General features: G+C 41.8%; 1 protein-coding gene across 6 annotated transcripts in view; it reads right to left on the reverse strand.

Moving 5' to 3' along the window:
• Positions 1-203: 203 nt before the first annotated feature.
• The window catches only part of LOC124140410 (ras-associated and pleckstrin homology domains-containing protein 1-like), a 220,791-nt gene continuing 197,103 nt past the window's right edge, over positions 204-23,891 (reverse strand). For all 6 annotated transcript variants that reach the window (XM_046507950.2, XM_046507947.2, XM_046507948.2 and 3 more), the window contains 8 exons: positions 21,352-21,429; positions 18,679-18,838; positions 15,336-15,457; positions 14,533-14,607; positions 14,066-14,212; positions 13,448-13,558; positions 12,522-12,623; positions 204-9,185 (listed from right to left, as the gene is read on the reverse strand). In XM_046507950.2, coding sequence (XP_046363906.2) covers positions 6,534-9,185; positions 12,522-12,623; positions 13,448-13,558; positions 14,066-14,212; positions 14,533-14,607; positions 15,336-15,457; positions 18,679-18,838; positions 21,352-21,429 — 3,447 coding nt within the window. In that variant the 3' untranslated portion in view covers positions 204-6,533. The remainder of the gene's footprint in view (positions 9,186-12,521; positions 12,624-13,447; positions 13,559-14,065; positions 14,213-14,532; positions 14,608-15,335; positions 15,458-18,678; positions 18,839-21,351; positions 21,430-23,891) is intronic.

Here is a 23,891-nt window from a genome sequence, read left to right on the forward strand (position 1 = left end):
GTCACGCCGAAGACCCAGGTTCGATTCCCGACATGGGTACAATGTGTGAAGCCCATTTGTGGTGTCCCCCGCTTTGATATTGCTGGAATATTGCTAAAAGCGGCGTCAAACCATACTCACTCACTCACTCACTCATTTCCGTGACAACTAAAGAACTGTAAAAAACACATTCTAAGGAAAAAGAAAACAGAAATTTTCATAGGGTTGCATTATATTTTATTCAAAAATGTACATTATCATGTGGTGTGAGTACATCACAGTCTACACACTAGGACACCGAGCTATGGGTGGCCACTCGCAGCGTGTTGTCAGCACCACGCACCACCACAGTCTGCGTGTCGTCGTACGTACGTCTGTGTGTCCTCCAGACAGGCCATCAGAATATAGACGACTATGTACAGGTGATGCCTTGTCCACAGTCAAGAGTAACAGCATATTCTAGAGAAAGTTGTGATGTATGTAATTGTACTCAAAAACCTCACTCAACATCCTAACAGTACTGCTAGTGTGCATGGACAATCAAAACTCATCATCCTTCGTGGTTTCCATCTTTTACCATGCTCAAATATTATTAATATAATATATTCATATTCACAACAGATTTATGTAATGTTTCTTCTAAAACAAAAACAGTACAACCGATACCCTCATCAGGTAATGATTTTCACTCAACCATGAAACTTTTTAAAGAATATTTTTAGCGTTGTAACAAGGTTTTAGGGCTACTTGCCCCTCATTGTTTAAATGATTCCAAGGCAAGAAGTAGTCGCAAGACGTCACATTCTTAAAATGCCTTCATGCTCTTCCAACTTCTAAACGCCAGACATGATTTCTATCGTTACAGGTAAGTATTTTTGAGTACAGATTAAAAATGGCAACTGTTTGCATGCAATGAGTGTGATGCACTGTTATGCAAGGGAGCGGTCGGGTAGCCTAGTGGTTAAAGCGTTCGCTCGTCACGCCAAAGACCCGGGTTCGATTCCCGACATGGGTACAATGTGTGAAGCCCATTTCTGGTGTCCCTCGCCATGATATTGCTGGGATATTGCTAAAAGCGGCGTAAAACTATACTCACTCACTCACTCACTGTTATGCAAGGACTACCTGGCAACAGAGTGAGTACTTAAACAGATACCGTATTTGCTGTAATAAACACTCTGAGCACTTAGAAAACTGACAAAGGGTACTGATTACAACCATAAGCAACAAGTTAATTTATTTTCAGCGTTCGATGAAAAGTGATGAAGCTTGGTTTTTTCAATAATAGTAACAATGCAGTTATAATTATATCCCACTTCTGTGCTAATATTTTCTGTAAAAACATTTCTTATATCCACCAATGAATAGACACACTTTCACTCAAATTCTGGGTCTTATGGGGACAGCTGGTAAATATTACTTACAGCTTGGTCAAGAAGATGGTCAGGGCGCTTTTTGTAAAAATAAAAACAGAATCTTTACAATTAATTATTCTGAAGGTATCTTAGACAATTAACATAAGCCCATTATAAATGAATTATTAGATCAAGATCTATGCTCGTCTCCCTACCAAACATCCCACATGAAACTACAGATGAATGAGTGAGTGAGTGAGTTTGGTTTTATGCCGCTTTTAGCAATATTCCAGCAATATCACGGCGGGGGACACCACAAATGGGCTTCACACATTGTACCCATGGCGGGAATCGAACCCGGGTCTTCGGCGTGACGAGCCAACGCTTTAACCACTAGGCTACCCGACCGCCCCAAACTACAGATGAAGATGAAGATAACTACTGTGTTGCCTCCTTTCTTTACTTTGTGAGTGAGTCTTGTTTTATGCCACTTTCAGCAATATTCCAGCAATATCATGGCAGGGGACACCAGTAATGGGCTTCACACATTGTACCCTTGTGGAGAATCGAACCCAGGCCTTCGGTGTGATGAGCAAATGCTTTAACCACGAGGCTACCCTACCGCCCCTTTCTTCACTTAGGATACACCATATACATAGCTCGATCTACCACACGTGTATCATGTGAAATTCATAAACATCAACAGATGTCTCAACAGTTAGTTAAATATAGACATAAACAAACCAAAATTAATTTTTAATTTAATCTTAAATTATTTTATTGGGCCTTAAACCCAATTAAAACCAAACAAATATTTTTGGATTGTCATAACTAATTCGTAAAGGAACTATGTCATACTGTGAACAAAGAAAACAAATGATGTTGAAGCACACCTCTTTAATTTTAATTAAATCTTAATTAAATTTTAATTGTTTAGAAGTATTTCCATCGTCCTGCGTAACAGTGCATCGTATGTATTGTATTGTTTTGCACCTGACTTTCATGGTATGATGTGCGAGACTGCATGGCATTCTCCAAAAGAAGCATCAACAACAGAAGAACATGAGAGGTGAAGGTCAGAACACTGGCACCGTCAGTAAAAAGCAGACAACATTTACTCAGGGTTATATTGCACACACCGATTTAGCAAAACAATTCACAGAAATTTACCAAGAATCATTCATAAAACTGATAATTAAATTTACACTGATCTCAAAATTGATTTTGAGTTTGGATTTGATAAATACACCATTCTTTAACAAATTTGGTCATCTGGTTTTCATAAAAGAGCTTTTGGGCTAAATGTTATCATATATTTCCTGTAGAAATTTTTAAACATCAATCAAAATTACAAAATGATTTGAGATAAATCATATACAATATGGCCAACTTTCTAATGTCTGATTTGATGCAGAAAATACATGCTTAACTCTAAATTGTTATATTTTCTACAACAGAAATGCTCACAAAAGTCATTTCTAACTGTGTTAATATTCCTTTCTGAATAAGCCAAAAATACATGAGCTATATGCCATTGCACAACATCTAAATTAGGTAATTCTCATAACAGTTATTATTAGACTTTTGCAATGTGATACCTGTAGCAATAAATGGTATAACATACAGCTAGATCCCTGATAGTGTTCAATCATTCACTTACAGTGTGGCAGACTGGCATAGTAACTTTCTCCAAATGGTTTTCATACATTATTCTCAGATTAACGTTGTCAGAAGTCAATGTCCTCGCAATCATTGTTGTCTCATTGTTGTCAAGTGATCATTGTCAGAAAATGAGACAATCCTTGTTCTCACGTCATCTCAAAAGTCACTGTTCTCAGATCATCATTGTTCACATAAACAATTGTTCTCAGACCATTGTTCTCATAAACGATTGTTCTCAGACCATTGTTCTCATAAACGATTGTTCTCAGACCACTGTTCTCATAAACAATTGTTCTCAGACCACAGTTCTCATAAACGATTGTTCTCAGACCACAGTTCTCATAAACGATTGTTCTCAGACCACAGTTCTCAGATCACGGTTCTCATTTTCCCTTGTTTTCAGATCATTGTTCTCAAATGATAATTGTTCTCAGATGATCATTTCCTGTGACAATCCTCCAGCTCTTACAATCACTTCCCTGAAAACCAGGGCATGTTCTGGCAACTTCCCGTCCTGTCGTCCTTGGCGATGGAGGCTTTGACTAGACATCGCCCACAACACGAAATAGTCGGGTACTATATACACATCCTTGACTAGCAGACAGAGTCCCACATGAATATGTTGACAATCCAATCCTCCATATCAGCAAGCGTTATTGTTCAAGCACAACACAAGCACACAGGCACTGTCACAACGAGCGTTCATTTCACGATATGGAGACAGTTGCATAAGTCGGTAGAAAAGCAGACGATGGCAGGTCATCGTACAAAAACACACATTCTGATAACTTTCCGTGTTTTCTCACAAAAATCCACATACAAATTACCTGTAGGGCACCAGAGTACAACTATACAGTCTGATGTAGCCATGTTTACCTACAACCCATCTGGAAGGAATATGTCTTGAAACTCAATATCTATTTCTGTATAACACTACTGTCTGTTAAACTGACTTATTATTTCGAATATCTCTATCTCCCAAAATGTAAGTGTGACACATTGGATATAAAAACACACCTATACCTGTGTATAAATAACATCAGGTTTGAGGGCTAGTATTCAACACACTTTTATAGCACAAATCCTTAATATATTTTGCAAATTTTAAACCTTTAATTGTTGTATTAATTTCAAAAGAAATCCTATTTGACTCAGTAATACAATAAAGAGTGATTCATTTTTCAAATATCAGCAGTTTTCAGGAATATCCTTCCCAAGATGAAACACACCTGGCGACATGCTTCATAAAACACTGTCTATATGTAGACACAATGCCATTTAATTACACTACATGTGATCGTGTTATAAATATATTATCTCCCCTTTCAGCATGAATATGAAACTTGATATTTGTTTGACAAACATCATGAAATCTTATAGTGAGATCCAGATATACACAGAATTGCTGGAAAGTTAGCTCAACACAGACATCGTCAATTAATGAATGTTTTTACAATAAGACTAACATCAAATCCTGGTTACCACTGGCAACCAAAGTCTATTGTCTATTGCACAAAGTAAGCTGAGGGACCATATCAAAATATCTTATGTCTTTTCAAATACCAAACCACAATAGTAGGATAATTGTTTCAAACCAGAAACTGTTCCCCTGACACAATGTCTGAAGAATGTATTTGTTTCAAAATTATTATTTTAAAAAATACATAAAAGATTTTGAGATGTCCCCTTGAAGCAGAAAATAGAAATTGTACACTCCCAGCTAACACAGAGTATCCTACAGGAAACGCCACATGAAGTATGTACAAACGCATCATCGTGTTCCAAACAGCGCTCCCACCAACAAGTGTCCTTATATTAATTACCATCTGTCACAAACAAAACAAACCTGGCTATCTCTAATGTTTCAACGATCGCACATTAGAAGAACTGCGAATAGAAAAAGACAAAGATTGAAAGAAAGTGAAAGCTATGACAGGTCTCTGCCATGTGAGAATTAGAAAGGATGGTAGGCTTCCTGTTCAAGCAGCTAGCCATGTTAAGAGCACCATAGAGTCAACAGAAGCACATACAAGTATAACATAACAATATAACAAAAGGGTAGAGATGTCACTAAAGACTGACTCACATAAATATTGACAGTTTAACTAAAATAAAATATTGGCACATCTGAGAAGTGAAGGATGATATATTATGCAAATGACATGACCATGAAAAATGATGGAGATACTGTTGGAAAATAGGAACTTGACCAGTTGACCTCTGCTGGTATGAATATTCATTATGACCTCTGCTGGTATGAATACTAGTATTCATTATGACCTCTTCAGGTATGAATATTCATTATGACCTCTGCTTGTATGAATACTAGTATTCATTATGACCTCTACTGGTATGAATATTCATTATGACCCATGCTGGTATAAATAATCTGTATGACCTCTGCTAGTATGAATAATTATGACCGCACTTGAATGAATATTCATTATGACATGTTGGGATAAATATTCGTTATTTCTTATATATGCTGGTAAGAATATTGTCAACCCTTCTGTTGGTGTAAGTATTCATTATGACTCATAAGAATGAAATTCTATAACCGATGCTGGTATGAACATTCATTCATTATCTTGGATCTGGACAAGTTTGAATGACAATCAGGTAAGGTATTTCTAATCTATGTGTATAAACATAAAATGTAAATTTCACGAAGTATCAAAAACCAAGTCATAAGGCCTCCTGAAGTATTTTACACAAGTCCTGTCCTTAAACATGCCTTAAACTATCAGCATACATCAGCTGCAGCATTTGGAAGCAGTAACCATGGTAACCAGATTTTCCAACAGCGCTCCTTCATTGGTGTATATCAACACTAATTATGTTTTTGTCGAAAACACAAAATAAATACTACAAGCTGGTTTTGACTTGTAGTTTGTTAATTTCACTATCTAAAACAACAACCAAATAGCAACCTTACAACAAACTAGCAAAATCATGACTTCTTGGCAAAATGGGTTCCAAACTAATAAATTAAAATATTTGAAAAATCTCACCAGAATCTTGTCCAAGTGGTACGCTTCATTAATTTTGAATGATGTAAGTTTGAGATCCGTTCACAATGTTAAATGAGAGGTTTGAAGTTAATTGACCGATGATGTAATATGCTTGCAGATATATATATGGCACATGAATTGGTCAAAGAGGCTAAATTGTACAATCAATAGGGTGGTTGCAAAATGTGGACAAAGACGAAGAATCTACAGTGATGCCATCAAGTTGCCGACACCCAACCCTTGCGTATAATGCTAACAACCTCAGTGGCAAGACACGTAATGAACAATACATTGTCAACTATAACGGACCTCTGTAAAGTAGCAGTAACTCTCAACAACAGTTCCCCTGGATTAACACCTCCAGGCTCTAACGTGAATGACTTACAGATCATAGCCAATGCCATGACGTCATCACTCTGGCACATCAGAACCTTCCAGGACTGAACACAGATGGCTGCTCACAATCAGTTCAGCTTATTGCAAATTTGAGCCAACGGATCCTCTGTGACGCAGGTTAATGTAACACTCAGTGGCTCAGGTGAGTATCCTTGTTTCGTTTCGGAGGCGGGGGAGGAGGACGAGGTTTCTTGCAAGCTTGTAGCGCTTTCTGCTGCTCCTGCTGCTGGGGCGAGAGTCCTTCCAGAAACTCAGGTGGTGGTGGAGGAAGCTCATTAATGTCCATAATACCTTCACAGTTTTCGTAGATAGGATCAGCCACTGCTGGGCTTTCTCCCCCAGATTGTTGTTGTTGTTGTTGTTGTTGCTGCTGCTGCTGCTGCTGCTGCTTCTGTTGCTGCAGTCTCAGCTGCCTGGCTTGGTCTGATGATAACCTTGTGTGCTCGCTGCGTTTTGGTGGCGGAGGAGGATTTGCTTTTTTACTGTCTGGTTTCTGGGCCACCGGGGGTCCGAGGGGTTTCATAACATTGCCCCCCGCTGATGCTGATCGTCTATGGTTAGCCCCCGCGATGCTTTGATTGGGCATAGAAACACATTCAGCAGTGTGGTTGCCGTGTGCCATGTTGTGTCCGAACTGAGGCGGATGATTGTGTGACCTCTTGGATAATTCTGACACATATGATTCACTGTCGTGATCTTCGTGCATACCACCATTTGTTGTGACACGGTTCTTTTGCAATACTGTCTGTTGTTGTTTTGCTCCTTGCTTCACAGATTGACTCAAAGGGGTACCTGTAGAAGGGTGCTTGATGTGCGAGATTCTCTGAGAAATTATATGTGTTGGTAGAGTTTGTAGAAGTGGCATAGGTGGTGGCATAGGGATGCCAGCTCCCTTGTCCATAGCACTTGGGGAATCTGCCTTAGGCATCATCCCATTGGGTGGAGGAGGGGACAAAACTGTGGGCGAATTCCGGGGTGACTTTGTTCCAAGGTTTTGGTTTCCGACCGGCGACAATGGAGGTGGTTTTGGCTTTGGTGCTGTTGTTGGAGGGCCTCCAGGGGGGGTACCCGGTGACATAGGTGACCGAGTTGGGGGTCCAGCCGACCCATTCATCTGGCGCTCAACACGAGATAGCTGGGGACTAAATGGTCCTGTAAACTTCTGCATCCCAGTCATAGGTGGTGGAGGTGGAGACATGGCTGAATTTGGAGGTCGTGGTACCTGTCCAGGCGACATGGCCGTATTTGGAGGTCGTGGTACCTGCCCAGGCGACATGGCTGAATTTGGAGGTCGTGGTACCTGTCCAGGCGACATCACGGAGTTTGGAGGTCGTGGTACCTGTCCAGGCGACATCGCCGAGTTTGGAGGTCGTGGTACCTGGCCAGGTGACATGGCTGTATTGGGAGGCCTTTGTGCTTGGGTGGGTGACATTGGATTTTGTTTTTGCGGGTGTATGACCTGGTTGGTTTTGACTGGAGGTGGGGGAGGAGGACCCCGTCCTTGGGGTGGTGGCGGTGGAGGCACCCTGCCATTCTGGGGTGGGGTTGATCCTGGTCGTTTTATTCCGGTTGGCACTGGTGAAGCTGGAGCAGGTATTGTTGGTGCCGGCGGCATAATGGGTGGTTGAGGTACTGACCCTTGGTTCTGCATTGGTGGAGGGGGAGGTGGCATAGATCCATGACCCTTCTGGTGGCCGGGTGGCGGAGGTGGAACAGACCCTTGACCCCTCTGCATCTGAGGAGGAGGGGGAGGAGGAGACTTGACTGGGTTCGGCTGTGGCATTGTGTTGCTGGGCACTGGATGAGGAGAATGTACTGCTGCCGATGGTGGTGGTGGTGGTGGAGGCATTGCCTTCTCCTGTGGAGGAGGCACAGGTGCTTGTTGCATCACCGCTGCCTTTGGCTGTTGGTAGGTTGGCTGTTGGTAGGTTGGCTGTTGATAGGTTAGCTGTTGGTAGGTAGGCTCTGGAGTCTGCCTCTGGAGCGGAGGAGACAGAGGAGACATTGGTCCTGAACTGCGCGTGCTCGACATCCGTTGCTCCTTTATTGATTCCGTTTTGCTGCTACGATCACTTTCTGAATGCAGCCTCAGTTTATCACTGGACGTTGAAGAAGATGAGGATCTCCTCTTCTCCAAGTAGGACTTTCTGTCATCAGAGAATGCACTATCACCTGACTGAACACTGCATGTATCCATGGAAATCTGAAACATTTCCGACAACTGCCGCGTCGTCTCCGTTGTCACTGGCAGCTTTGGCCGTAGCTTCCCCCGCGTTCCTCCTTGGCTATGCTTACCCTCTCCACTGGATGCAGAATCCTCACTGGAATCTGTTGAAGCACTTGTTATTGAATCTCGGTGCCTTAAGTGAACCATTTCTTCACACGAATCTGCGTTTATGATACAATGTGTATTACTGAACGACACCCTCTTCACAGGTGTCTTGGGCTGGGGAGAAGGATCCCCTCCGCTTAAACCACCCACTGAACCCTTCCTCTGTGGCATAGGGATCACGTCGATCCCAATCACTTCATTCGGGTTATCACAGTCAGGGCCGCTGTTCCGGACTAGAGATGTGTTTTTCACTGTGACGATGCTGTGGCGGGAGCTTGGCTCGGGCACAGACATACGACTGTCTTGAAGATTGCCCACATTGTTGAGACACAGCTGGTCTGGGATATTCGTCGATGTTCTCTGGCTGCTGGACAGACTGACGTCACGCAGGTCCCACATGGAGATCTCGTGCTGAGCACGCTCGTAGTTGTGCAGTAGTTGTTTCCCCAACTGAGAAGAAAAAACAACTCTTAGCTGTGTCTGTCATTGCTGACATGTTAATCGCTATCATCATCACTTCTGACTCATTTACAATATGGAAACTTCCTGATGAATTAATACAAGCAAAATGAATACTGCTTCCTGGTAACTACTTTCATAGTTCAAATCAGTTTCAGAGTTAATACATTGTCTATTTGTTTATTACCATAATGCTTCCAATAGTATGAACCATGAAAAATAAAAAATAAAATTTATTTTTTTTGTCCAAAATCTGCAACTTTTAACTGGCTCACTATTGTTGATGTTTTTAATACATATTCATATTCAACCATTTATGCAATTGCCTCCTGGAGCCGGTTCCACAAAGCGATTGTAGTGCTAAGATGATCTTAACTACCATACTTTAACATAGGCTTACAATAGTCGGAGTGCTAAGATGATCGTAACTCCCATACTTTAACATAGGCTTACAATAGTCGTAGCGGTAAGATGATCGTAACTCCCATACTTTAACAAAGGCTTACAATAGTCGTAGTGCTAAGATCGCTTTGTGGAATGGGTCCCAGACTGATATAGTAAAACTATAATTACTATTATTTTTCTTTCTTTTTTAAAATTTTAATCAAATCTGGTTAATATTTACATGTATTGAAGCTGAAACTCAGCCAATCAGTTGTCAGGTCATATAATTGATAAAATTAAAATATATATCTAAAACATTCCAACAGTAAATCAGACAGGTATTTTTTTTTAAATGCCACCATCGGGCATATTTTCATCAAATTTAGAAATAGTATTAGTCATCTCACTATAGAAATCTGATATTCGATGAATGCTGAAGTCAACTCACCATCCAATTAGCTGAAATGCCCCTGTCTGGGAAGGTGAGCTACAAATGACATGCTCCCGAAAAAATTCAACCCCCAAGCTGTATTCATGTCGCTCGACTTTGGCATTTTTTCCCAAGGAAACAACTTAGATTTTCAAAATCAGTTTAAACAAAATGTGCTTTGATTCCTAACAAAAGATGGGGAAACTAATCAGATGTGAATACAACTACACTGAAAGGTTTGATTGAGCCACAAGGGTGCTATAAATTTCCTGATGTCAGAATTTTGAAATAATACTCACAATGCAAAGTCTGTTCAGTTAATTAGCATAATCCCAGTATTTGTCCGAGCTACTACTACTGCTTCCCCCGCCCACCACCACACCCTCCCTGCCCCATCACCCATTCATCCCTTCCTCCCAGCTTTCTCTGGTTTCTCCCCTCAGCTGACCTGACACCAGTAATATCCCTGGTTCCTCCGTTAGCTAACCTGACACCAATAATATCCCTGGTTCCTCCGTTAGCTAACCTGACACCAGTAATATCCCTGGTTCCTCCGTTAGCTAACCTGACACCAGTAATATCCCTGGTTCCTCCCCTTAGCTAACCTGACACCAATAATATCCCTGGTTCCTCCGTTAGCTAACCTGACACCAGTAATATCCCTGGTTCCTCCCCTTAGCTAACCTGACACCAATAATATCCCTGGTTCCTCCGTTAGCTAACCTGACACCAGTAATATCCCTGGTTCCTCACTTTAGCTTACCTGACTCCCCTAACCTCCCCAGTTCCTCACTTTAGCTAACCTGACCCCCATGATCCCCCTGGTTTCTCACCTTGGCTAGCCTGACCCCCATGATCCCCCTGGTTTCTCACCCTGGCTAGCCTGACCCCCATGATCTCCCTGGTTTCTCACCCTGGCTAGCCTGACCCCCATGATCTCCCTGGTTTCTCACCCTGGCTAGCCTGACCCCCATGATCTCCCTGGTTTCTCACCCTGGCTAGCCTGACCCCCATGATCTCCCTGGTTTCTCACCCTGGCTAGCCTGACCCCCATGATCTCCCTGGTTTCTCACCCTGGCTAACCTGACCCCCATGATCTCCCTGGTTTCTCACCCTGGCTAGCCTGACCCCCATGATCTCCCTGGTTTCTCACCTTGGCTAGCCTGACCCCCATGATCTCCCTGGTTTCTCACCTTGGCTAGCCTGACCCCCATGATCTCCCTGGTTTCTCACCTTGGCTAGCCTGACCCCCATGATCTCCCTGGTTTCTCACCTTGGCTAGCCTGACCCCCATGATCTCCCTTGTTTCTCACCCTGGCTAGCCTGACCCCCATGATCTCCCTGGTTTCTCACCCTGGCTAGCCTGACCCCCATGATCTCCCTGGTTTCTCACCTTGGCTAGCCTGACCCCCATGATCTCCCTGGTTTCTCACCCTGGCTAGCCTGACCCCCATGATCTCCCTGGTTTCTCACCCTGGCTAGCCTGACCCCCATGATCTCCCTGGTTTCTCACCTTGGCTAGCCTGACCCCCATGATCTCCCTGGTTTCTCACCCTGGCTAGCCTGACCCCCATGATCTCCCTGGTTTCTCACCCTGGCTAGCCTGACCCCCATGATCTCCCTGGTTTCTCACCCTGGCTAGCCTGACCCCCATGATCTCCCTGGTTTCTCACCTTGGCTAGCCTGACCCCCATGATCTCCCTGGTTTCTCACCCTGGCTAGCCTGACCCCCATGATCTCCCTGGTTTCTCACCTTGGCTAGCCTGACCCCCATGATCTCCCTGGTTTCTCACCTTGGCTAGCCTGACCCCCATGATCTCCCTGGTTTCTCACCCTGGCTAGCCTGACCCCCATGATCTCCCTGGTTTCTCACCTTGGCTAGCCTGACCCCCATGATCTCCCTGGTTTCTCACCCTGGCTAGCCTGACCCCCATGATCTCCCTGGTTTCTCACCCTGGCTAGCCTGACCCCCATGATCTCCCTGGTTTCTCACCTTGGCTAGCCTGACCCCCATGATCTCCCTGGTTTCTCACCCTGGCTAGCCTGACCCCCATGATCTCCCTGGTTTCTCACCCTGGCTAGCCTGACCCCCATGATCTCCCTGGTTTCTCACCCTGGCTAGCCTGACCCCCATGATCTCCCTGGTTTCTCACCTTGGCTAGCCTGACCCCCATGATCTCCCTGGTTTCTCACCCTGGCTAGCCTGACCCCCATGATCTCCCTGGTTTCTCACCTTGGCTAGCCTGACCCCCATGATCTCCCTGGTTTCTCACCCTGGCTAGCCTGACCCCCATGATCTCCCTGGTTTCTCACCCTGGCTAGCCTGACCCCCATGATCTCCCTGGTTTCTCACCCTGGCTAGCCTGACCCCCATGATCTCCCTGGTTTCTCACCTTGGCTAGCCTGACCCCCATGATCTCCCTGGTTTCTCACCCTGGCTAGCCTGACCCCCATGATCTCCCTGGTTTCTCACCTTGGCTAGCCTGACCCCCATGATCTCCCTGGTTTCTCACCTTGGCTAGCCTGACCCCCATAATCCACTGGTCCATGGTTGTCTTGCTCTCAGCACACAGGTAACGAATGTACTTGGAATTCTTTCTCTGGATTTGTGGGTGCTGAAAAGGTTGACAACATTAACGAATCAGCTGATCAAGTTTATTCCAGAAACAGAAAAGGTGTCGCTTGAATTGTTTATAAAATTATTATTTTGATTTTGGAAATAAATTTCCTGTAACTGTTTAAGGACTAAATATACAGTAATCACAACATGGAAGTCACGTGTCATATTTCAGTTCACATTAACTGTCAACAAGGAAGCTTCAAGTCCAGAATTTTACGCCAGATTGTCTCCTCAATATCCTGTCTGAAACTGGGCAGCTAGCTAATAGTCAGCTTCATCTACCGTAGATTATGAAATAAGAGTTCTCCCAGAAGGGTGATTTTATATGACTTTGACTCTCTATGTTAGGTGACTTCAATTACTCACAGATTGAAGCATCAGTTTTGTTTGTTTGTTTGTTTGGTGTTAAATGCCGCACTCAGCAATATTCCAGCTACATGACGGCAGTCAGTAAATAATCAAGTCTGGACCAGACAATCCAGTGACTGATGTTATGAGCATCCATCCACGCAATTGGGATATGATGACATGCATCAACCAAGTCAGTGAGTCTGGCCACCCGATCGCATCAGTCGCCTCTTACGGCAAGCATGGGTTGCTGAAGACCTATCCCGTATCACCATGGGTTCAGTCACTCCTAGTACACTCACAAAGTCCTAATATGATAGGGCAGCCATTATGAGCAACCATTCCCCAGTGTGCTCTTGTGACAAGCATGGGATACTGACGACCTTGTGACAAGCATGGGATACTGATGACCTTGTGACAAGCATGGGATACTGACGACCTTGTGACTGGTCACTGGGACTATCTAAGTACCTTGAGAGCGAAGCAGTAGTCTGTGGGAGCGTGATACTTCTTCTTCCATCCCAGCCCATGGTAGGGCTCCACAAAGTCAAACTGTACCAAACACGCCAGGTCCTTCGGGGACTGAAATAATCATCAACATCATTGTCAACATCATCATGATCCAATAATAATAATAATAATAGGGGATGGCAATTAGCACTACCCTGCTAGCCACCTCATCATCATCATCATCATCCAATAATAATAATAATAATAATAATAGGGGATGGCAATTAGCACTACCCTGCTAGCCACCTCATCATCATCATCATCATCATCATCCAATAATAATAATCAGGGACGGCAATTAGCACTAGCCTGCTAGCCCAGACCAGTCTTGTTAATGTTACAGGTAACTGAGGTTCTAGTACAATTTCAAACATTTTTGGAGGTATTGCTATATATCACTGTTTGGTATAGTAGACGATTGGTTAACTTCCTTCTCTGAAGAAGGAGAAGAAGAAGAAGTGATAGAACTGAAATACCATTCAAAGCTCTTCACCAATCCGAATCTCATCACTGACTCGTCATTGCACGAGACATAGATGCATGAAGTGTCATACACTGATTACGCCATGATTATCTCACCTTGCTGACCTTGCCCTTGGGGTTATAGTAAAGTCCCGAGGCTCGTAAAACAAAGAAGTACTTCTTCCATGCCTTCTTTCCGTCAGATTTGAGATAAAGTGCACCTTCAACTTCCGGCACCTTCACTCCCGATGACGAGAAGAACTCCTGCAATAATAATAATAATAATAATAATAATTTTGACAAAGATAATGATAAGAAACAGAAGGGGCATGAGTTAACAACAGCAATATGTGAGCTACTTCAACTTGCCTCATTATTAACAAATTCTTCAAGTCTGCGACAGAACTTTACATGAACATGTCATCAAAATTAGGATTATCTCCCCTTCACTGCAAGGCAGTCTCAAAAGCATTCCTTTGACCTACATTGCCGACCTATCAGATCATGATGCCATCTTGATTATTGGATTGGTTTATTGCATTGATAACTACATCCATCATGTGATACCAAGAGTTATACCATACCTGTATCAAACGTTCTTGCTGACTTGGGCCCAGGGAAACACCTCTCTCAGAGGAGGTTCCAATCAAAAGATATTTCTGGAAAACACAATTGAGTTTCAACATAAATTTTTTATTCGTCATTGGATCTATGGGTAACATTACATCAATCACAACCTTATTTCACTTTGTTAATGGACAGATATTTCATTTGTAAAATAATATTCCAATGATCAAAATCAGGCTAAATATTTTACATTATATGTGCTTAGACTGACTATGATTAAATGTTGTTGTTGTTTTTAAATCAATGTCTCAAACAATTTTAAAAAGAACACACTGACATGGAGAAATGATTCCGTGATTCAAACATTCAATGATTCACACGTGACATCCCTTGGGGATTCCGGAGACGAATACAAGACCCAAGCATCCCATGCTTGTCGTAAGAGTCGACTAAAGGGATCCTGTGGTCACGCTTCCTGACTTGGTTGATGCAATTCATCGTATCTCAAGTGCAAGGATTCATGATGCTCATGATGTCAATCACTGGATGGTCTGGTCCAGACGTGACTATTTACAGACCACCATCATATAGCTGGATTATTGCAAAATGTGGTGTTAGACAGACAAACACACAAAAAACAAACAAACTAAAGAAGGATAGAGGCATTGTGGCTAAGTCGTTAAAGTGCCACAATTCAAACAAATATAACATATGAATGACATTCCCATCAACTAGGTGTATGTAAATATACAATTAGTTTCCCCATAATGCTCAAAGTGTTTTCGGCTAAACTACTGTCATAACAACCAAAGATACTTACTTCTGGGTGTTTAAAAAGATCAAATTTTTCCGATCTTTCTTCAAATAAAACTTTGTTTTTAGAGTCTCGGGTCCACATAACCATATTTTCCACCAGCGAGTCATGATCCTCCAGGATTCGTTCTGAAATGGACAAATAATATCTCAGCATTACGAGTGAAGCTTCACACAGACACAAGTAATCTTTAGGAAAGCATCATCCAAGCTCAGAGGACTTCCAATCAGAAAAGATCTGTGTTTGAAGAAATTAGAGCCATCAACACATTTTAAAGTCCTTCTTAAAGTTAATAAAAGAAAGATAAAAAGAATTTGAAGTATTGTAGTTTTATTCTTCTGGAACAAACAAAGCATGCAAGTTTTTACTTCACTGATCAGTGTTGACCTCTATATTGATTACAGAATCCCTCATGCACTAGAACCAGAATGAAAAGCCAATAACATTTTTCTGCCCAAAATTTCAATGGGAGATTTTGACCTAGGTCAACTCCAAAATGTCACTTCGACATCTGCGAATGGGATCAGAAATTAAATTGCTGGCTAGTTCCTTTTTTGCCTCTGAAGATCAATATTCTTTGTCAGTCATCCTTGCCCCTTTGGACATCCTCACAGAACAACAGGGAGGCACTGCATGAGATGAAACAGGACTATTGTATTTGAGTGATCATACAAGGCACTGATCCGATTACGGACACACTGATATTTCTGTCGCACTCTGAGAACAATGATGAGTTGATGGGACAGGTGCTTGTCAGATTGGCTAACTGTATAGGTTTCTTAACAGCCACAGTGCCATCAATGGGGATGTGAGGTTGCTAGAATATATACTACTCATAAGAGTGAGTGAGTGAGTATGGTTTTACGAGGACGAAGAACAGCGACGTTATTGACATGGTCTAATGAGCGCCTGAAGAATGTGTCTAGGCGCAGGTAGAAGTGAGTGAGTGAGTATGGTTTTATGCCGCTTTTAGCAATATTCCAGCAATATCACGACAGGGGACACCAAAAACGGGCTTCACACATTGTACCCATGTCGGGAATTGAACCCGGGTCTTTGGAGTGACGAGCTAACGCTTTAACCACTAGGCTACCCGACCGCCCCACTACTCATAAGAAGTTAAAGAACACCTGATTCTTTCACATTACTATAGTTAATCTGTCATGGCATAACAGATTAACAATACTAATATGAAAGAATTGGGCATTCTTACTTTCTTTTATGAGTACAGTCATATAGAATGTAACTGATGTAGCTATTTCAGGACCCGTGAAGATTGGGGGTAGAATAGAACTTCAGCAATCCATGCTTGCCGTAAAAGGCAACTATGCTTGTCGTAAAAGGCGACTAACGGGATCGGGTGGTCAGGCTCGCTGACTTGGTTGATACATGTCATCAATCCCAATTGCGTGGGTCGATGCTCATGATGTCAATCATTGGATTGTCTGGGCCAGGCTCGATTATTTACAGACCACCGTCATATAGCGGGAATATTGCTGAGTGCGGCGTTAAACAACAAACAAACAAACAAAGCTATTTCAGCATTTTTAAACAAATATATCCAATACAAGCCATGCAAGTCTAGAATAGTTAGCAAGTCTAGAATACAGCAGTTTACTGATAATGAATGAGGGCTCTTTTTCTGGATGTGATCTTAGATCAAACATTGACGGAAAAAACTAATGTTTGGCTTAACGTTTGGCAAAGAAAATCCTATTTTAGACATAAGGTGTGATTCTTGATTTAATATGGATGTAAAACATCTGGTTAGAAAAGAAACTACTTGGTGGCAAGCCTCATGATATTTGTAACTTTTATCATCCCATCTTGGTATATTCAATCCAGAAAACATTCATGACATAAAGTTGACCCTACAGATCTAAAATCCTAAAGTGTCCTAAAGAATAACTAGTAATACTGTTTATTGTCCTTTATCAATTCATCCAACAAACAAGCAGAGTAATAATATTAAAATAAAGAAAGAGATGCCGTTTCTTCCTGATACAAGTTTGTTGTTCAATGAATTCAAGCATTTCAATGAATTCCGCAGCTCTGAACATTGCTTTAAACAGGGGAAATCTTGAATTGCCACGTGGCTGGCATGTCACTTACGGGAGTGATTGAAGTTTGTGAGTCACATTTCAATTTCCAGAGAGACAGATTGCTCCAAGCGTGACAATTAGCTGCCTTGACTATCCAACAAGGGAGGTAATTAGCCAGCTACACGCTGTCCGATTTGTCACAACCAATGTTTGAGGAGTTTTGTTTAAAGTGTCATTTGGACGAGCAGAATAGTTCTGAATCACATTCCCAGATGAGGCATTTAGGGGTTTCACTTGTAAAATGAACAAAGATTTTGAAGATTGGGGGGAAAAAACACACAAAATTCTTTTTTTGTTTTGAAGTGACCAGTAAGCATGGCCCTGTTTCTCACAGAAAACTTTGCTTCAGTACTCGTAATGTCTATCTTTCAATCCTAAAGTATATCTATCTCTTATAAGTAAGTCACACAATGCATATGCCTATAATTAGACCTTAAAGTCTATAACCTGTACTGTATTCGACGTAATAAGTGCCCCGCTCTTATAAGCGCCCACGGCGATATTTGCTAATATAATGGCTAGTGAACAATCCCAATTAGCACCCCTTCCGATTTATCAATGTACACAAGACTTATTTATTCGTGTATGATACGCACTTGTGTGTCATATGCCCCCTTAATTATGGGCAATTTAATTCATTCTGGAAAATATATGTGTCATGTATAATACGCACAGACTTTTCTTTTGTATCATTTCAGGCTGTCAGCATAAACCACGAAATTAACAATCTTTCAACTTTTTTTTTTTTTTCAATAAAATGATATTCTAATAAGGGCCCCCTATTTTTAATTATGAGAGCACCCTGGGTGCTTATAACGTTGAATACGGTACATGCCTTAAAGTACATATATATCACTTGCAGCATATTACTTAAAGTATATGCCTTCATTAATATCATTTAAAGTATGTCACTTACAGTACACTATCACTAAAAGTATTTCAATAAAAGTACATCCCTTAAAGTATAAAACTTAAAATATATCCCCCGTGGCAGCCCGAGTTTGGTGTTTCTGATTAAATGTAAATATATTTCAAACATATTTTATTTTCTTAAAAATGGAAGAAATAATCTGATTTAATTCATTATTTATATTGTAATTTTTCTTAAAACAATGAAAGAATAAAACTGAATTAATTTCATTCTTTATAATTTTATCCATAATTCAATGGCAGTTTGTGTTCAGTATTTACCCATAAGCAGGTCCGGCATGTGTTCGATTACAGTGAGGTTTGTGTTCAGTATTTACCCATAAGCAGGTCCGGCATGTGTTCGATTACAGTGAGGTTTGTGTTCAGCTTCATGTGGTTCTTGTCTGCCAAGACGCTGGCCACTTGACCAACAGCCATCTTCTCATCCACTAGTATACTCTTGCTGCTTCCATCCTTTGCAAACGCTCGGACAAATAACTGAAAGGATATATTTAAAAACATCTCAATACATGTATGTTTTGTGTGAGGGCAGCGAGGGTGGATACAGCTTGTCTAAAGGGGGGGTAATTGTCTACAACATAGTGAGTGAGTGAGTGAGTGAGTGAGTGAGTGAGTTTGGTTTTATGTCGTTTTTATCAATATTCCAACAATTTCACAACGGGGACACCAGAAATGGGCTTCAGATATTGTACCCATGTGGGGAATTAAAACCCGGGTCTTCGGCAAATGCTTTAACCACTAGGCTACCCAGCCACCCCTGGTTTCAAAAAAGGGGGGTGGGGGCCTGAATGAGTTTAGATCCTACTCCAGGAGTGTCACATTGATCTGCAGCAATGATCTCTGGCTGGCTGAAGACCATTAGTGTGTCAGTGATCTCCACTGAAACACCAACTAGTGTTCAACCAACAAGGGGAGATAACTTCGGAAGGAATACATCCACCAACCCACACATAAAATGTCACCTCATCAGTAAACATGAAGCATATCTCAGTCATGATTATATTCAATCATTATGTAGCCTCCATAATGAAATCAACAAAGAATAACAGAATGGATCCCCACTCCCTTACATCGGTTGTTACAGCTGATTCAAATTAAATCAGATTAAAAATTTGTATAGCGCATTTTCCAATTAACAACTGTACAAATGCACTTAGACCATGACTGATCTTGACAAAGTCTCTCTTGAAGAAACAGATCTAGAGTGTCTTTTTAAAGTATCTCAGATTCTCTGATTCTCGAATTTCTTGTAGCAGATAGTTCCATAGCAATGGGCCAGCATGTTGAGTGAGTGAGTGAGTATGGTTTTACGCCGCTTTTAGCAATATTCCAGCAATATCACGGCGGGGGACACCAGAAATGGGCTTCACACATTGTACCCATGTCGGGAATCGAACCCGGGTCTTCGGCGTGACGAGCGAACGCTTTAACCACTAGGCTACCCGACCGCCCCCCAGCATGTTGAAATGACCTATCGCTATCTGTTTTGGTATGTGTCTTTTAGGGCTGGGACGAGTCCAAATTTACTACCCGGGTACCCATCCCCCTATTACCCGACCCTACCCGGGTACCCACTGTAGGTCTCAGGAGATGTCTCAATATGTCCGATTGGGAACATTTTTAGCATAGCCCTGGTAAAACATATTTAGATTCATGTATTAAACAATCTGGTCATTCATACACTGAAGTTGAATTAAGTTATATCTTCATTCAACCATATGAAAAATCAGAAGGAATGGGTGCATAGTCAGAAAGAATTGCGAACATTAGTGACTTGTAGTGTAACCATAGTGTTCCAGATAATTTTTGTCATAAAACAATATATCACGTGACTTACCACGGGTCCTACTCAGTACCCACCCGACCCGGGTACCCGAGTTACCCGTCCCAGCCCTAGTGTCTTTGGCACCACTAGCAGATGTTGATCTTTTGATCAGAGAGGCTAATTATTCTATTTATAACATGCCGCAGGAGGCCTTTGCTCAATTAGCCCATCAAATGAAGGAAGGTTATTATATAATCTTGTCAACTGCTGGTACCAATCTCATTAAAATCAGACCTTAGTTCTCGCTACAGCTAAACAAAGATCTGAAGACATCCCATTAGGGGTCACGTCAGAACGACCTTTCATCCGACTAATCAGAGCTTCCCTTACCAGATTATGAAAGTGACAGTCGAAATGTGATTTCTAATCATGCAACCTCGAAAACTTAAACACGGGGTATTCCGAACGATAGTTACGGGTTTAACGACTGAATCCATACAATCTAGACCATCTATTAGCCATTCCAGAATGTTCTTTTGTTCAGGTTTCAAATTTGTAATCAAGAATTTGTCAAAATATGTTTCGAAGCGCAGTCGCCAATTTGAAGTAAGTGCCGTAAAGCACGAGAGAGCTGCCTTCTGATTGGTTATTCCATTGGTCGGTCAAAGTTCGCGCAAGGTCGGTCTGACGTGACCCGTAATGGGATGTCCTCAGATCTTTGTTTAGCGGTAGCAAGAACTAAGATCTGATCTGCTGGTACATTCTCATTGTAAAGTAAACATATACATGCATATTGATTCTGCATGTTGGGTGCTTCATAGGCTATTCAGGAACAAATATGCAAGATGACTTCAGTTGTCAATTCCTAATATCAATCCGACCCCTATTCCACTTCTCCTTACGTACTACCATGCAACCATTCATCACAGTGCTAGACAGTTCCTGCATTTCAAAAGACAAAGTGTGGGGACAACTGGCAGAGAGGTAACAGATAAACAGTCGGCAAAACGGGGTAACCTAAGCAGGTTTTCCACAACACTCATAATTGTCCTTTAATATCTTAAATAATATGATCTACTCACTCACTCACTCACTCACGCACGCACGTACCCACCCACCCACTCACTCACCCACTCACTCACTCACTCACTCACTCAGGTCACACTTTCCTGACATAAACACTTGATGAACATCTATTCATGTCAACAATTATATTCAAACTCACCTTTCGTATTTTGGCTTCTTTAATTTTTTCGAGGGCTATCCTAATTTTCTCTGCTTTTAATCGGGCTCTTTGTTCTTCCTGAAACAACAAAAAAGTATTATTGGTACAAGAATATACATCAAATTTGGAGTCATTACCATGACAACGAGGTTCCTGAATCCCTGCACACCAAATACCCCACAGTACATCCACTATCAACATAAATCTCAGTCCACGCAGATATAAAGTCCATGTTCCCAAATCTATCTAAGCATAAAATTACCCCCCATTTGTTTTGTCTGTTGTTTCAGAGCACAGTGATATTCCACGCTATACGACAGTGTCCTGTAAATAATGAAGTCTTGACCAGACAACCTGGTGATTGCATACGTATGAAATTAACAATCTGGATGTTCATACTATTGGGTAAGATACTACTAGGGGTACAACTTATTAAAAGAATGTAATACCTTAATCCATAACAAGATGTTGATTTAGTCATATATTTGTTTGTTGGTTGTTTTAGGGTACAGCAATATTCCATCTATAATACAAACGCCTGTTATAGATCCTGGACCAGACAAACCAGTGACTGATATTATCAGCAAAGTCCCACGCCATCAGGGTATGTTGACATGCATTCAACTTAGGTCTCTTGCACAAAGCAATCCTTTTCCAGCACATGAGTTACGATAGTCGTAGTTACGATCCCTCAGTGCAATCAGGCTCAGGGTCATGTTCTAAAATGTGATCTATGTTGGTATGTGAGTTATGTTTGTCTCAGCACTAAGAACATGTTGTGAAATTGGTCCCTTTCCACAAAGTGATCTTAGCACTGAGACGATCGCAACTCCCAAACCTTAACATAGCCTTGTCAGTCGTAGTTCTAAGATTGTTTTGTGGAATGGTACCCTGGGTCCCTTTCCACAAAGCGATCTTAGCGCTAAGACGATCAAAACTCCCATACCTTAACATAGCCTTATCTGTCGTAGTGCTAAGAATGCCTCGTGAAATGGTACTCTGGCTCCCTTTCCACAAAGCGATCTTAGCGCTAAGACGATCAAAACTCCCATACCTTAACATAGCCTTATCTGTCGTAGTGCTAAGAATGCCTCGTGGAATGGTACTCTGGGTCCCTTTCCACAAAGCGATCTTAGCGCTTAGACGATCGAAACTCCCATACCTTAACATAGCCTTGTCAGTCGTAGTACTAACATTGTTTTGTGGAATGGTACCCTGGGTCCCTTTCAACAAAGCAATCTTAGCGCTAAGATGATCGCAACTCCCATACCTTAACATAGCCTTGTCAGTCGTAGTACTAACACTGTTTTGTGGAATTGTACTCTTGGTCCCTTTCCACAAAGCGATCTTAGCGCTAAGACGATCGCAACTCCCCTACTTTATCATAGCCTTGTCAGTCATAGTACTAAGATTGTTTTGTGGAACAGGGCCCTAGTTACTAAGAACCCTGTATATGCCACTGCAAGTCCTACCACCATTAACCTGCCCGTCAATCTTACACTAGCTCTGTTCGAAACCGATCACAACTAGTCCACAGTAAAGTACGACTCCAGTTTCATCTAGTCTGAACACACCCCACCAGCTAGACCAGAGTAAGATAACACCCGACTACAACTGAAAACATTTCTTTTCACAACAAAGTGTGACATAAGTGTTCTTTTCTGAATCCGAGCCTTGCCTCCCCTTCGTCAGAGATCCCAGCAATCAGAATACTGGTTATTTCTGGAGGGAGTATTTACATACTGTGTTTTCCTCCTTACACAAGTAGGCTAGCATCATGTCATCCTGATGCCAAAACAAACTGGAAGTAAGTCTGAGTATATAAGTTGGACATCACGTTTCATCTTCCACAGCTGCATTCTCGATGTTTTTTATATCCCGCACTCCCATTACATGATCGCATCTATTTGAGCCCCTATCTTCATGCACTGAGGAGCTACTATCCTGAGAACTATTTTCAGATGGCTGCTTTTAAGTAAGATGTTAAATGTTATGATGAGAAAACCAGACACGGCTGTCATATCTGAGTTTATGAAGTCAGGGGATTTGTAGTGGCTTTGAAACCATTTTCTGATTGAAAATAATTTGTTATCTGACATGTGTGTGACTAGTTTCACTTTAATTACTCATATCACACAAATCTAAGTTGATTATGTTTTGCAGTATTTCAGCTTTACATTGGGGTAAAGTATGTCAACAATTGAATGTGATTTTCAGTATGCAAAAAGTCCATTTTTTGGTGTCCCATGAAATCATATTTTTGTAATATACAGACTCAACCACCCACCCACTCACCCACCACTCACTCACTCACTCACCCACCCACCCAGTCACTCACTCACCCACCCACTCACTCACTCACCCAGCCAATATTTCAGACAAAACACAGAAAAATATGATCCAAGCTAACGTTTTCATATTCAGAACTGTTCTGCACATCACACATTGTCCAATGTAGTTGTATGATATTATTTTGCTAAAAAGTCCTTATTTAAGGTTTGAGCGAGTAGAAAAAATGCATGCTTTAAAACTCCACAACT

The sequence above is a fragment of the Haliotis rufescens genome, unplaced genomic scaffold (genome assembly GCF_023055435.1).
Source record: "Haliotis rufescens isolate VD_foot unplaced genomic scaffold, xgHalRufe1.0.p SCAF_37, whole genome shotgun sequence".
Lineage (NCBI taxonomy): Eukaryota > Metazoa > Mollusca > Gastropoda > Lepetellida > Haliotidae > Haliotis > Haliotis rufescens.